The 16186-nt window shown below is 46.4% G+C and overlaps 1 protein-coding gene across 1 annotated transcript in view; it reads right to left on the minus strand.

Moving 5' to 3' along the window:
• Positions 1 to 14875: 14875 nt before the first annotated feature.
• Positions 14876 to 16186, minus strand: part of LOC120935604 (cytochrome P450 2C5-like) — a 56803-nt gene continuing 55492 nt past the window's right edge. Inside the window, exon 10 of the mRNA XM_040347652.1 lies at positions 14876 to 14889. Coding sequence (XP_040203586.1) covers positions 14876 to 14889 — 14 coding nt within the window. The remainder of the gene's footprint in view (positions 14890 to 16186) is intronic.

The following is a 16186-nucleotide window of genomic DNA, read 5'->3' on the forward strand; positions in this document are numbered from 1 at the left end:
AGCGCATGTTTCCCGTACATAGAACTGTCCCTGCACAAAGTGTCATTTCTGAAAGAAAAAAAGGCATTTAAAACCGGCTTTGCGGCTCTAATGAATTGTCAGCTCTGGCAATCCAGAGATTATTCATTCATAAAAAAAAAAAAAAAAAAAATCATGGGGTCCCCCCAAATTCTATTAACAGGCCATTCAGGTCTGATATGGATATTAAGGGGAACCCCGCCGTCAATTTAAAAAAAAATGACGTGGGGTTCCCCCCAAATATCCATTCCAGACCCTTCAGGTCTGGTGTGGATTTTAAGGGGAACTCCACCCCAAATTTAAAAAAAAATGGCGTGGAGTTCCCCCCAAAATCCACTGGAGCTTTGACACTTCTTATATAGGGGAAGCGGCCACCCGTCACGTGACCCCGCCCCCTCTGTCGCACGCTCGTACATCACTGGGAAAGACCGTACATCACTGGGAAAGCCGGGTCTTTCCCAGTGACGTACGAGGGTGCGTCAGAGGGGGCAGGGTCTTGTAACGGGTGGCCACTTCCCCTATATAAGAAGTGTCAAAGCTCCAGCGCGTCATTCCGCTGGGCTGTGTCCAGCGGAGAGAGGAGCTCGCCTGCTACACTCTGGACGGATGGATCTTCTCATCGATGGACCGGACCGCTGATCACCCGTCGCTGGAGAGATCATTCGTCGCTGGATAGAAGACAACGTTGGAGCAGGGAGCCGCATTGAGAGTAGATTACCACCGCTGGATTTCTTTTTTTTATTAATAAAGGAATTTTTTCTACGGCGTCTGTGTGTTTTTTTTTTAACTATTTACACTTCCTTCGTGAAATGGTAGAGGTACACTGTACCCCATTACCAATTCACATAGGGGGGAGCCAGGATCTGGGGGTCCCCTTTGTTAAAGGGGTCTTCCAGATTCTGAAAAGCCCCCCGCCCGCAGACCCCCACAACCACCGGGCAAGGGTTGTGGGGATGAGGCCTTTGTCCCCATCAACATGGGGACATCCTCCCCATGTTGAGGGCATGTGGCCTGGTGCGGTTCAGGAGAGGGGGGGCCGCACTCTGTCCCCCCCTCTTTTCTGCGGCCGGCCAGGTTAACGTGCTTGGATAAGGGTCTGGTGTGGATTTTTGGGGGAACTCCACGCCATTTTTTTTTAAATTTGGGGTGGAGTTCCCCTTAAAATCCACACCAGACCTGAAGGGTCTGGTATGGATATTTGGGGGAACCCCACGTAATTTTTTTTTTAAATTGACGGCGGGGTACCCCTTAATATCCATATCAGACCTGAAGGGCCTGTTAATAGAATTTGGGGGGACCCCACGCTTTTTTATTTTTTATGAATGAATCATCTCTGGATTGCCAGAGCCGACAATTCATTAGAGCCGCAAAGCCGGTTTTAAATGCCTTTTTTTCTTTCAGAAATGACACTTTGTGCAGGGACAGTTCTATGTACGGGAAACATGCGCTTTTTCACATGCTGACTTTACACCCCCCCCTAGGTACGAAATTTAAAGTAATATTTCACTTTTATTGTTTCACTTTTAGCATTATTAAATTCACTGCTCCTGAAAAAACAGCCCTTTTTAAAACTTTTTTTGCATTGATACATGTTTCCTCGGACAGGACCCAGGTCCCCAAACACTTTTAAGGGCAATAACTTGCATATTAGCCTTTAAAATTAACACTTTAGATTTCAAATGTTCCATAGACTTTAACGGGGTTCTAAAGTTCACACGAACATTTGGTGTGTTCGCAAGTTCTGATGCGAACCGAACAGGGGGGTGTTCGGCTCATCCTTACTCTGTTGTTTGCATCTAAAGCTACTTGGTGTGTACTGCACATGTGCTCTTTAGTTTGCACCTAAAACTACTTGGTGTGTACTGCCCATGTGCTCTGTAGTTTGCATGTGTTCTGCACGTGTCCTCTGTAGTTTGCACCTAAAGCTATTTGGTGTGTACTGCACGTGTCCTTTGTAGTTTGCACCTAAAGCTATTTGGTGTGTACTGTACGTGTCCTTTGTAGTTTGCACCTAAAGCTACTTGGTGTGTAATCCACATGTCCTCTGTAGTTTGCACCTAAAGCTATTTGGTGTGTACTGCACGTGTGCTCTGTAGTTTGCACCTAAAGCTACTTGGTGTGTACTTCATGTGTGCTCTGTAGTTTGCACCTAAAGCTACTTGGTGTGTACTGCCCGTGTTCTCTGTAGTTTGCACCTAAAGCTACTTGGTGTGTACTGCCCGTGTGCTCTGTAGTTTGCACCTAAAGCTACTTGGTGTGTACTGCCCGTGTGCTCTGTAGTTTGCACCTAAAGATACTTGGTGTGTACTGCACGTGTGTTCTGTAGTTTGCACCTAAAGCTACTTGGTGTGCACTGCACGTGTGCTCTGTAGTTTGCACCTAAAGCTACTTGGTGTGTACTGCATGTGTGCTCTGTAGTTTGCACCTAAAGCTACATGGTGTGTACTGCCCGTGTGCTCTGTAGTTTGCACCTAAAGTTACTTAGTGTGTACTGCACATGTGCTCTGTAGTTTGCACCTAAAGCTACTTTGTGTGTACTACACATGTGCTCTGTAGTTTGCACCTAAAGCTACTTGGTGTGTACTGCCCGTGTGCTCTGTAGTTTGCACCTAAAGATACTTGGTGTGTACTGCACGTGTGCTCTGTAGTTTGCACCTAAAGCTACTTGGTGTGTATTGCACGTGTGCTCTGTAGTTTGCACCTAAAGTTACTTAGTGTGTACTGCACGTGTGCTCTGTAGTTTGCACCTAAAGCTACTTGGTGTGTACTGCACGTGTGTTCTGTAGTTTGCACCTAAAGCTACTTGGTGTGTACTGCACGTGTGCTCTGTAGTTTGCACCTAAAGCTACTTGGTGTGTACTGCACGTGTGCTCTGTAGTTTGCACCTAAAGCTACTTGGTGTGTACTGCACGTGTGCTCTGTAGTTTGCACCTAAAGTTACTTAGTGTGTACTGCATGTGTGCTCTGTAGTTTGCACCTAAAGCTACTTGGTGTGTACTGCACGTGTGCTCTGTAGTTTGCACCTAAAGCTACTTGGTGTGTACTGCACGTGTGCTCTGTAGTTTGCACCTAAAGTTACTTAGTGTGTACTGCATGTGTGCTCTGTAGTTTGCACCTAAAGCTACTTGGTGTGTACTGCACATGTGCTCTGTAGTTTGCACCTAAAGCTACTTGGTGTGTACTGCACGTGTGCTCTGTAGTTTGCACCTAAAGCTACTTGATGTGTACTGCATGTGTGCTCTGTAGTTTGCACCTAAAGCTACTTGGTGTGTACTGCCCGTGTCCTCTGCAGTTTGCACCTAAAGCTACGAGGTTTGTGTACTGCCTTTGTCCTGTGCAGGTCTTTAGTATGTCTGGAAGGACAACAAGGAGAGGCAGAGAGTCACGAGGGCAAGCAGGCTCTTCGTCTAGAGGCAACAGTGCTGGTCGTGGACACGGTGCATCCTCATCAACACGTGGCCATTGGACACGCTCGTCCTTGTTTTCGGGAGCTGGCCGTGTTGAGCCGCAACATGCCGAAGACTTGGTAGGGTGGATGACCAAGCCGTCCTCATCCTCCTCATCCTCTCTCACCCAGGCTCAGGGTACTTTGTCTGGCAAAGTAGCTGCCAAGGCATCCTCTTCCCTCTGCTCAATGGCATCACTCACTCCTTCCCTAGCCCCACCATTTCCTCCTGAGGAGTCCCCCGAACTGTTTGACCACAGTGTTGGGTACATGCTGCATGAGGATGCACAGCATTTTGAAGGCTCAGATGATGGTACACAGATAGAGGAAGGCAGTAACATGAGCCCAGAGAGAGGGGGTGCCCAAGAAAGACAGCAATCTGGCAGTCATGTTCCCCCAGCTGCAGCATACTGCCAGGTTTTCTACAGTGATGAGGAGGGAGGGGATGATGAGGTCACTGACTCTATGTGGGTGCCTGATAAGAGAGAGGAGGAGGAGGAGGCACAGGCACATCTCCAACGAGGCAAGATGCCCTCCAGGGGCCAGCTACGCATGTGCAGGGCGCTGCTGTGTCTCAGCGTTATTCCAAAAGTTCCTTGGTGTGGGCCTTTTTTGAGACGAGTGCATCAGATCGCACCACTGCTATTTGCAACATATGTCTCAAGCGTATCTCGCGTGGCCAAAACATCACCCGCTTGGGCAACACATGTTTGAACAGACATATGTCGACCTGCCATTCGTTGGCAAGCATACCTCAAAGACCCACACCAAAGAACAAAGCGGACCTCCCCTTGCCCCTCATCAGCTGGGATCTCCAACCCCACTATATCCTCAGTCCTCTCTGAAGCCTGCACTGATAGGACTGAAGGTGTAGAATTAGGTGTGTCACAGCCTAGTACATGTGGGCAATCTACTATTGGTACACCGATGGGAGATTGTACCAGGAAAATTTCCCTGCCCCAGCTGCTGCAGCGCCGAAAGAAGTTCTCTCCCAGCCATCCACATGCCCAGCGGTTGAATGCTGGCTTAGCTAAATTGCTAGTACTTCAACTGCTGCCTTTTCAGTTGGTAGATTCTGCCCCCTTCCGTTAGTTTGTGGAACGTACGGTACCTCAGTGGCAAGTTCCCAAACGCCACTTTTTCTCACGGAAGGCGATTCCAGCTCTCTACCACCATGTGGATGGCAATGTCCATGTCTCGCTGGGGCAGTCAGTGGTAAGGTGCATATTGTTACTTCTGACTCATGGTCCAGCAGGCATGGACAGGGACGTTACCTATCCTTTACGGCACATTGGGTGACTCTGCTGGCAGCTGGGAAGGAAGCAGGACAAGGTACAGTAGTGTTGGAGGTTGTTACGCCACCATGCCTCCAAAATGCTACTACTGGTTGTGACACACCTCTCTCCTCCACCCCCTCCTCTTCTTCTTCCTCTGTGGCCTCTTCCTGTGCTGATGTGTCATCGGAACCAGCGGTGCTCCGTAGGAATTCAAGGAGCTACGCAGGTACGCAGACAAAGAGATGCCATGCCGTGCTTGAGCTGGTGTGCTTGGGAGACAGGAGCCACACTGGGACAGAGGTTCTATCAGCTGTGCAGCGGCAGGCTCAGAGGTTGACGCCACACCAGCTTACATAGTTAGTCAGGTTGAAAAAAGACACAAGTCCATCCAGTTCAACCACAAAAAAATAAAAAAAATAAACAAACAAAATAAAAAACACAATACAATCCCATACACCCAACTCCATACCCACAGTTGATCCAGAGGAAGGCAAAAAAAAACAGCAGAGCATCATCCAATTTGCTACAGCAGGGGAAAAAATTCCTTCCTGATCCCCCGAGAGGAAATCGGATTTACCCTGGATCAACTTTACCTATAAATGTTAGTACTCAGTTATATTCTGTACATTAAACCAGGAATGGTGGTTTGTGACAATGGCACCAACCTCCTCTCCGCCCTGCGACAAGGACAACTGACCCATGTGCCCTGTTTTGCTCATGTCCTTAATTTGGTGGTGCAGCGGTTCTTGGGCAGGTACCCGGGCTTACAGGATGTCCTAAAGCAGGCCAGGAAAGTCTGTGTGCATTTCTGATGGTCATATAATGCCAGTGCTCGGCTGGCAGACCTCCAAAGGGAATATAACCCGCCCAAGAACCGCCTAATCTGTGACATGCCCACCAGGTGGAACTCTACGTTGGCCATGCTGCAGCGGCTGCACACGCAGCAGAGCGCCATCAATGAGTATCTGTGCCAATATGGCAGCAGAACTGGGTCAGGGGAGCTTGTTTTTTTTCCCACGCCAGTGGGCCTTAATCAGGGATGCATGCACTGTCCTGTCACCATTTGAGGAGGCCACGAGGATGGTGAGCAGTGACAGTGCATGCATCAGTGAGACTGTCCCTCTTATTTACATGTTGGAGTACACGCTGCGTGGAATAATGGACAGGGCCCTTGAGGCAGAACAGAAGGAGGAAGAGGAGGACTTCCTTACCTCTCGAGGCCCCCTTTATTCAGACAGTGTTCCTGCTTACCCGCCTATCACACAGGAAGAGGACGAGGAGGAGGATTGTGTCAGCATGGAGGTGGAGCCTAGCACTCAGCATCAGCAGCAGTCTTCAAGGGATCAATTACAGTCCCAAGAAACCCACAGACTTGTACGTGGCTGGGATGAGGTAGCTGCGGATCATGTCGTCCTCAGTGACCCAGAAGACTCCACACCGAATGCCTCAGCAAACCTATGCTGCATGGCCTCCTTGATCCTGCAAAGCCTGCGAAAGGATCCTCGTATTCGTGCTATCAAGGAGAGGGATCATTGGCTGGCAACTCTCCTTGTTTCACGTTACAAGAATAAGGTTGCGGACCTTATTTTGCCGGCGCAGAGGGAGCAGAAGATGAAACATCTTCGGGAGGCCTTGCAGAAAGGTCTGTGCAACGCGTTGCCAGAGACTGGGGGTTTACAAAATCCTGGTCCTGGACAACGTGTTGCTGAGGCTTCGGTCAGTCACAGAAGGAGCGGTGGAGAAGGTGGCCGTCTGACCGATGCATTCAGAGAATTTTTTAGTCCGCAGCCCCAAGGTATGACCGGTTCCAGCAACCATCGCCAGCGTCTGTTTTACATGGTGCTGGAATACCTAGGGGCAAGATCAGACTTGGACACCTTTCCCACTGAAAATCCTCTGGCGTACTGGGTCTTGAGGATGGATCACTGGCCAGAGCTTGCAAAGTACGCAATTGAGCTACTGGTTTGTCCTGCATCCAGCGTTCTTTCAAAACGCACATTCAGTGCTGCTGGAGGCTTTGTAACTGATCACAGGGTGCGCCTCTCCACCAACTCGGTCGATCGACTGACCTTAATAACAATGAATCAGGCTTGGATCACCACCAGCTACCAAGCACCTGATGCTGATGTAACTGAGTAATTTTTTTTGAAATGTCATATTCCTTCAAGACTGCCTATGCTGATGCTGAGTGACTATCCTGTTATGCTGAGTGAATATCCTTTTCCTCCTCAATGATCTTGCTGATAGCTTGTAAGAACATTGTTGGTTGTGGGCACCGCCACCAGTGGCTAAGGCCCAATTTTTCTGCCCCTGTTTAACAGGGGCGTATAAATTACAATTTTTGATGCAATACTTTGCAGCGGGCTCATTGCTGCGCTCAAACTACAGTATCTGTGAGAGGTTGCAGTGTTGTGGCACCAGCACCAGTGCCTAAGGCCCAATTTTTCTGCCCCTGTTCAACAGGGGCATGTAATTACAATTATTGATCTAATATTTCACAGCAGGGCGTTCCAGCGCCCACCAAGACTAACTATGAGGGCTTACAATGTTGTGGCAACACCAACACCTAGGGCCCAAATTTATGCCGAGTATATACGGCAGGCCCCTACTTTCAAACATCCAACTTACAAACGACTCCTACTTGCAAACGGAAGGAGACAACAGGAAGTGAGAGAAAATCTACCCCTAGGAAGGGAAATTCTCTTCTGTAAGAGGTGTCTACTGTCCACTGATGCTTTATCATCAATCCTTGTTTCACAAAAAAACCCACATTTTCAAAAAATCATTTATCATTGGGACAGAAAGTGAATTGAAATCTTCTGAACAGATGCACACAGACAGCAAAACAAATGTTACAGGGGTGATAACCCTTCTCTATGTTTTCAGAAAAGCTTAAAAAAAGATGTTATGGCTGAAGCTACACTTTAACCACTTGCCTACTGTGCACATACACCCCCTTCCTGCCAAGACGAGATTTTAGCTTCCAGCACTGCGTCGCTTTAACTGACAATTGCACGGTCGTGCGACGTGGCTCCCAAACAAAATTTACGTCTTTTTTTTCCCCACAAATAGAGCTTTCTTTTGGTGGTATTTGATCGCCTGTAAGGTTTTTATTTTTTGGGCTATAAACAAAAAAAAGAGTGTAAATTTTGAAAAAAAAACACAATATTTTTTTACTTTTTGCTATAATAAATATCCAATTTTTTTTAAAAAAAATATTTTTTTTTCTCAGTTTAGGCCGATATGTATTCTTCTACATTTTTTTGGTAAAAAAAATAAATTGCAATAACCTGGTTTGCGCAAAAGTTAATTGGTTAAATGTGTATCCTGGGTGTGTTCTAACTGTAGGGGGAGGGGGGTGACTGGGGGAGGTGACCGATCTGTGTCTCTATGTACAAGGGACACAGATCAGTCTTCTCTCTCCCTGACAGGACGTGGAGCTCTGTGTTTACACACAGAGCTCCACGTCCCTGCTCAGTTACTGGGCAATCGCGGGTGCCCGGCGGCCATCGCGGCCGCCGGGCATGCGCACTGTGTTTCCAGTGATGCGACGGGTGCGCATGCGTGCCGCCGGCGGCGCGCGCCCTAGAGGCTTTAAATGACAGGACATCATATGACATCCTGTCGGAACAATAGAACATTCCGCCGCCGTCATTTGACGGCGGGCGGGTGTTAAGTGGTTAAAGAAGTACCAGTTGAAAACAGATTCTACTTAACAACAAACCTACAGTCCCTGTCTTGTTTGCACCGCCTGTATACTGCTGTTCATAGTATATAGGGCCAAAGGGGGTTGTAATGACCTGGGGGAGGGGGGCGGGGAAATCCATGCTATTTTTCTCAGTGATTTTCATCCATATTGCGGGGACCAAACATTACATTAAAGCCGCAAGCAGTCTTAAATGACTTTTTTCTTATAGTAATCTAATTTTGTGCAGGGACAGTTCTAAACATGTGCCACTACTATAGACACCCAGCAGGTATGATATTTAAAGGAATTTTTCATTTTTCATATCAGTGTATCATGTATGGTCATTGGTCATGTCAGGGTATCATTTATATTTATTGGACATATCAATGTATCCTCTATAGTCATTGGACATATGATCCCCTTAAAGTGTTACTAAACCCAGGACCCTGCAAACACTATGGCCCGGATTCACAAAGCACTTGCGCCGACGTATCTCCAGCCGCGTAAGTGCAAATATGCGGCGTCGTATCTGTGCGCCGGAGCCACATACTAAAATACGCCTAAAAACAGGCTTCATCCCACCGACGTAACTTGCCTACGCCGGCGTAGAGTGGGCGCATATTTACGCTGGACGCATTTGGCGCTCCCATTGATTTTCCATTCAAATATGCAAATGAGGGAGATACTGTGATTCACGAATGTACGTGCGCCCGACGCAAGTGCGTGTAAGTTATACGTGCGTCGTAAAGTTATGTCCCATAAAGGAGGTGTAACTCAGCAGCATCCATGCAAAGGGCTGCACCAGGGAACACAAGCCAGCGTATTTTACGTAGTTTACGCTGGACGTGAATATGGCTGAGCGTAGGTTACGTTCACGCCGTAGTCAGTGATCCGACGTATCTTAGGGAGTAGTTCCGACGTGATTCTGAGCATGCGCACTGGGATGCGTCCACGGGACGGCGAATGCGCCGTTCGTTATACGTATCTGTCTGGCGCTCGGCCCATCATTTGCATGGGGTCACGCCTCATTTGCATGGCTCACGCCCACTTCCACCTACGCCTAGGAAACCCAGCGCAGTTTTGGGAGTACTGGCTTTGTGAATTCAGTGCTTGCCTCGCTGCGCTGCGTCGGCGTAGCGTACAGGAGATACGCTACGGCGGCATAAATGTGCGCCGCTGTCTGTGAATCCGGGCCCTTATCTGTAAATAATGTTAACAAAGATTAATCCGCCCTTTCTGTGTTCCCACCACTGCGCTTATGAACAAATAGTGTTAATCAAATTGGCAAAAGAGTGAAGTAGCTACTTTAAAAAAATCAAACTGTGAAAAACATATTCTAAAACCCTAAAATTAGTGTAATAAAATATAAGCAGCGCTGTAAACAATGTAAGATGAAATATCAGTTTTCACAGGTATTCAAAAATAATGCTAATGTCCATAAACATCACCATGTGACAAAAGTGAATATGTGCACAAATTCCCAAAAATATATATAAATGTGTTTAAATTGTAATTAAATATAAGTCCATACATAACATCAAGTAGGTTTGTGAAAAAATAATGATAATAGCTTCCAATCTTCCACCACACCCGGTGTCACTGAATCCTCCCCGTCAGATGCAAAACTCACCAACTCAAATTGCCTTACACTCTCGTGTTCGGCGTGTAAACGTGTTCAAAAAGACCTCACTGGTAGGTATAGCAGATAATCCCAGTTCCAACCAATTCACTGCCAGAAAGCTCCGCATGTAAATAAAAGAAGTGCTCAAAATAGCGTGATACCATTAGATCAGTTTAATGACACACTTAAAGCGGGGGTTCCGCGCAAATACATTTTTTTTTTAAAGATTATTCTCCCACTGTTCAGATAGCATATCATTTACTCACCAGTCCCATTATTGCAGCCGCCAGGATTTTCATTTCCCCGAAAAAGATATTTTATAAAAATGTAAGATGGACATTTCCATCTTAATTGTGGGCACTCTGAAGCCTTTCAGGTGTGTAATGGCGTTTACAATGGTTTTCCATGAGTTAAAATGGCCGAATTGTATCCGCCCTCATCACATGACCGGCTGCAGAGTCATGTGACGTGTCAAATCTCGCGAGAATTCGTCTCTTGCTGGTCAAAACAATATTCTCCTGGTCAGCATGACGAGACACTGCTCATCAATCCCATGAATCAATGCGGCGATCGCAGGCGAAGCGACCCGCCCAGTCCCGCAGGATTGAAACCATGAAGTGCCTGGTTCAGGAGCCAGAAATAAGGTATGTAATTGTTTTTACATTTTTTAAACTGCAAACTTTGAATAGACAGCCTGAGCACCTTTGTTTAAGGAGAAGTTATAAATTAGGGTGAACCTCCACTTTAAATCTTTAAATATAGCACTCACATGAATCTCAAAAAATAGAGCAATACACTGCACAGCAAACACTCGTTCAGAGCCACACCCCAACATGTTTCGTCATAAAAGACTTAGTCATGGGATCAATCCCATGACTAAGTCTTTTATGACGAAACATGTCGGGGCGTGGCTGTGGGGCAACCATCTGAAGTGAACGTGTGACGTACCAAGGCCAATCAAGGAAGCAGAGATCCAGGAAGGAATAGCGGGGAGGTGGTGAGCGATCAGTTGACACCTTGGGTCTGCTGTGACCAATATACTCGGTTTTTGGTTCATCTCTGAACGAGTGTTTGCTGTGCAGTGTATTGCTCTATTTTTTGAGATTCACGTGAGTGCTATATTTGAACATTTAAGTATGTCATTAAACTGATTTTACGGTATCACGCTATTTTGAGCACTTCTTTTATTTACATGCGGAGCTTTCTGGCAGTAAATTGGTTGGAACTGAGAGGGCCTGAAGAAGTCAACCAATGACGAAACGTCAGGGCGTGACGCTTATCCAGTGACCCAACACTCTGTACAGCCCCTGGGACCAGGAACAGGAAAGGAGCCTAACAGCAGTACTTTTACTATCCGGCCAGGAGAGGCATACATGCACAGTACTGACATTATCTATGATTCTGCTTGTCACTTTTAAATTGTGGTACGCACATATTATTAGGGGATGTTTTTTTGGGGGCTCAATAAATCGTTTTTAAGCAATATCACACTAAGTGATACCTCGGTTCATGAACGCTTCTGTTCACGAACAACTCGGTTCACGAACAGAAAAGTTCATAAAAATATGCTCCGGTTCACGAACTCCGCCTCGGTTCACGAACAGGAGCCGCGGCCATTTTAATGCTATTTCCAGGCTGTCACATGGTCGTGACTTCCTGTAGGAAGATCGTGGAGAGAAGAAGACACACAGAAAGAAGTGTACTGCGAGTACTCTGCATACATTTCAAGGTATTTTTTGATTTTTGGTGTGCTTTTTAGCACATACAGTACTGTACTGTACTACAGTACTGTTATTGCTGTTCTTGCTGTATTGTACAGTTCACTGGACACCCAATATGGCTCCCAAGAAGCATAGTGGAAAGAAGAAAGTGCGGAGCAGCAATGAAGGTGACAAGAACAGCAATGCAGGTGACAATGTGCAAAGTGGAAATGCAAGTGATAATGTGCAAAGTGGAAATGCAAGTGACAATGTGCAAAGGGGAAATGCAAGTGACAATGTGCAAAGTGGAAATGCAAGTGACAATGTGCAAAGTGGAAATGCAAGTGACAATGTGCAAAGTGGAAATGCAAGTGACAATGTGCAAAGTGGAAATGCAAGTGACAATGTGCAAAGTGGAAATGCAAGTGACAATGTGCAAAGTGGAAATGCAAGTGACAATGTGCAAAGTGGAAATGCAAGTGACAATGTGCAAAGGGGAAATGCAGGTGACAAGAATGTGCAGCGCAAGCATGGGGGCAAAAAGAAAGTGCAGAGCAGTAGTAAAGGTGACAGCAAGGTTGTGAAGAAAATAACCATTGAGCTGAAGAAGGAAATTATAGAAAAGCATGACCGTGGTATTCGTGTGACTGATCTGGCCTCGGAGTACAAGATGGCAAAGTCAACAATCTCGACTATTCTGAAAAACAAAGCCGCCATCAAAGGAGCTGATGTTGCAAAAGGAGTAACAATGTTAACCAAGCAGAGGACGCAAGTGCTGGAAGAGGTGGAAAAACGTTTGCTTGTGTGGTTGAATGAGAAACAGCTGGCAGGTGATAGCGTTAGTGAAGCTATGATCTGTGAGAAAGCCAGGAAATTGCACAGTGATTTACTGCAAAGAAGCCCCTCTACAACTGCAGCAAGTGACGAATTTAAAGCCAGTAGGGGGTGGTTTGAAAAATTCCGCAGGAGAAGTGGCATCCACAGTGTGATTAGACATGGTGAGGCTTCCAGTTCTGACAAGGCCGCAGCAGAAGCCTACAAGTTAGACTTTGCGGAATTCATGAAGACAGAAGGATACGTCCCTCAACAAGTGTTCAACTGTGATGAAACAGGGCTCTTCTGGAAAAAAATGCCGAACAGAACCTATATCACGCAGGAGGAAAAGGCACTACCAGGGCACAAGCCCATGAAGGACAGATTGACCCTTTTGCTGTGTGCCAACGCAAGCGCCGATCTGAAAATTAAACCACTACTGGTGTACCATTCTCAGACCCCTCGTGCATTTAGGGAACAAAATGTGAACAAGGCCAGACTGCCCGTCATGTGGAGAGCCAATGCCAAAGCTTGGGTCACAAGGCAATTGTTTATGGAATGGCTGCACGAGGTGTTTGCACCCACCGTCAGAAAATATCTTTCTGATAACCAGCTGCCTGAAAGGTGCCTTCTTCTGATGGACAATGCCCCGGCACACCCTCCAGCCTTGGTGGATGATATGGATGCTGAGTATGACTTCATCAAGGTAAAGTTCCCCCCCCCCAACACAACACCACTTCTGCAGCCCATGGACCAGCAAGTCATCTGCAACTTCAAGAAGCTGTACACAAAGGCGCTCTTCACTAGGTGTTTTAATGTCACTGAAGAGACGTCCTTGACTTTGAAAGACACATTTCAATGTTGCCCACTGCATTAACCTCATTGACAAAGCCTGGGAAGAGGTCACTCCCCGAACCCTAAATTCAGCCTGGAGGAAACTGTGGCCAGAATGTGTCGCTGAACGTGAACATGACATTGAAGGGCCTGATGCTGAGGTAGTGGAGGAAATTGTGTCCATGGGCAAGAGTATGGGTCTGGACGTTGATGGTGCTGATGTGGAAGAGCTTGTTGAGGAACATAGGGAGGAGCTGACCACGGAAGAACTTTCTGAACTCCACAGTGAGCAGCAGAAGGCACTTCTTGAGGAGCATTCCACTGAGGAAGAGGAAGAAAGGGAGGAGGTTAGCAGTGATGCCATAAAATCCATTATGCAAAAATGGAATGAGTGCCATGATTTTTTTGAAAAGCACCACCCCAACATAACTGTCGTGAACAGAGTGTTAAATCTCATGAATGATAATGTGGTCTCTCATTTCCGGAGGGTTATGCAGCGCAGGAAGAGACAAGTGACATTGGACAGATTTTTCAGCAAAACTGAGCCTGCAGCTAGGAGACAAAGGAGAGAGGAAACCCCTGAAGGAGATCCCCCTGATGTCCTTATGGAGGGGGACTCTCCCTCCAAACAATAACTGCCTCCCACCTGCCTTCCTCCATGCCAGAAGTCATCACAAGCAAGGTTAGTGTCCTCTCTTTATACATTACTATACTGTACTAATGTGTATTGTAATTTTTTTCATATTTTTGTGCTTCAAAAACCCCCAAAAAAAAGGTCAGCACGGATTAACCGGATTTACATTGAACCCTATGGGAAAATGTGCCTCGGTTCGCGACCAATTCGGTTCGCGACCAGAGTCAGTTCACGAATTAAGTTCGTGAACCGAGGTATCACTGTATATGAGTTTTCTATTATATGTGGTTGCGGTTTGAATGAACACAAAACATACTGACTGGTGGAGAGTGCATCGTCCAGGAGATACAAGGATTGTATACCAGGCTCTTTTTTTTCCAATATTGTGGTGAGTGCATCCCCAAAAGGGGAGTTAATATCCCCCCACGTGGTGAACACCCCCTCTGGTGAAAGGAGCACTGATTGAAGGACTATTTTATGTATCTTATCCGCCCTATCATCTGATTTCCTATATTCACTTGGCTTATAGAAGGATTTCAGACGCATGTCTGGAAGTAGCGCTGCTACAGTTTACATCGGACATTGGGACTCTTGAAGTTTTAATAGTTTTATGTTTTACTGTTCACTTTGAATATTGTCGTTTTTAAGCAGCTGCTGCAATTTTTATCATACCCGACAGTCTGTCGCTGGATTATCTCAAGGTTGCATCCTAAAGCGCTAAGCCGTGCTAACGTTGAAGGAAGGGCGACATTAGCATTTTTTACAGCTGACATTTATATATATATATTTTGGAATTTGTGCACATATTCACTTTTGTCACATGGTGATGTTTATGAACATTAGTGTTATTTAAGAATACCTGTGAAAACGGATATTTCATCTTACATTGTTTACAGCACTGCTTATATTTTATTACACTCATTTTAAGGTTTTAGAATATGTTTTTCACAATCACTATATCTGGTGCACAAAACATGGAAATGCATATTTTTGGGGGGGAAATATAAACTGCTAAATACCTTTTCTCATCAACAGTTAGAACAGTCTTGTGACTTCTGTCAGTGTCTGGTTAAAGCTTGTAGGAGGAGTTGGTATTCTACTCTGATTGTCCTATGAGGCGTCAGGACCCCTGACCCTCTGTCTGGACAGGGGCAATTGGCCCTGTGCTGATCACATTCACCCTCCCAAAAAAAAAAAACCTTTCTAGCAATACACACCAAACTGAGCATGTGCAGAGTGCCTCCTAGGGCTCTGTTCTATCAGAATATGGTTTGGGGACCGTGGAAGAAGGGAAGGATCAGAGAAGACAGGATCAGACTTTTAACACAATATGGAGGATTAACCCCCAAGGTTCCACAGTGAGTATAACAAGCACGCTTTACTGCATATACAGACTGACTTTACTGTTGTGTGTTTAGTAACACTTTAAAATGTTGGTGTTGTTTTGTAGAACTTGCAAACAGACAAACCTGTTTTCCCGGCAGTTTCCCTATGGGAAACACTGCGGTGGAGCATACTCACAGCCAGGATTCCCGGCCAAAGCTCTCACCTCAGTTTTCCAGAGTGGAAAACTTCTGGTGTGTACACAGGAAAAGTTACCAAGCAGGTTCTCGGTCCCCCCCCCCCCCCCCCCCAGATTCCCAGCAGACTTTTTACCGCCGGGAATCCCGATCGTGCAAAGCATTACTTTGATTTTGCGGCACACTGTGGGCATCTCGTAGTGTCCATTTTAGCTTGTTCAATTAGGCTTTCACAAAAAAAAAAAAACTTGCACTCTCCAGTTTAGTAAATTCCCCGGACAGCGGAACCTTGGATTAAGAGCATAGTCTGTTCCGCATATCAAAGCAAGTTTCCCCATAGAAGTCAATGGAAACAAAGATAATTTGTTCCACAATGATTTCTGTTGCATGCAATACCGCATGTGGCCAGAGGTGGGGGACGCGGGAGAGCCTCGGAAATACTCGGGGACAGCTCGGCTAAACGCGAAAACCCTCGGAAAGGCTCGGGAACACTCGGGAACTGAGTATTTCTGAGTGCTTCCAAGTATTTCCGAATGGCTCCAAACCATTCCGAGTGTCACCAGCGCCCCAGCCCCTCTGGATAAATGAGGTACTGCACACCCCATTAGCTTGAATTCTGCTCATTTTGTGAGACAA

Source organism: Rana temporaria, chromosome 4 (genome assembly GCF_905171775.1).
Source record: "Rana temporaria chromosome 4, aRanTem1.1, whole genome shotgun sequence".
NCBI classification, from domain to species: domain Eukaryota; kingdom Metazoa; phylum Chordata; class Amphibia; order Anura; family Ranidae; genus Rana; species Rana temporaria.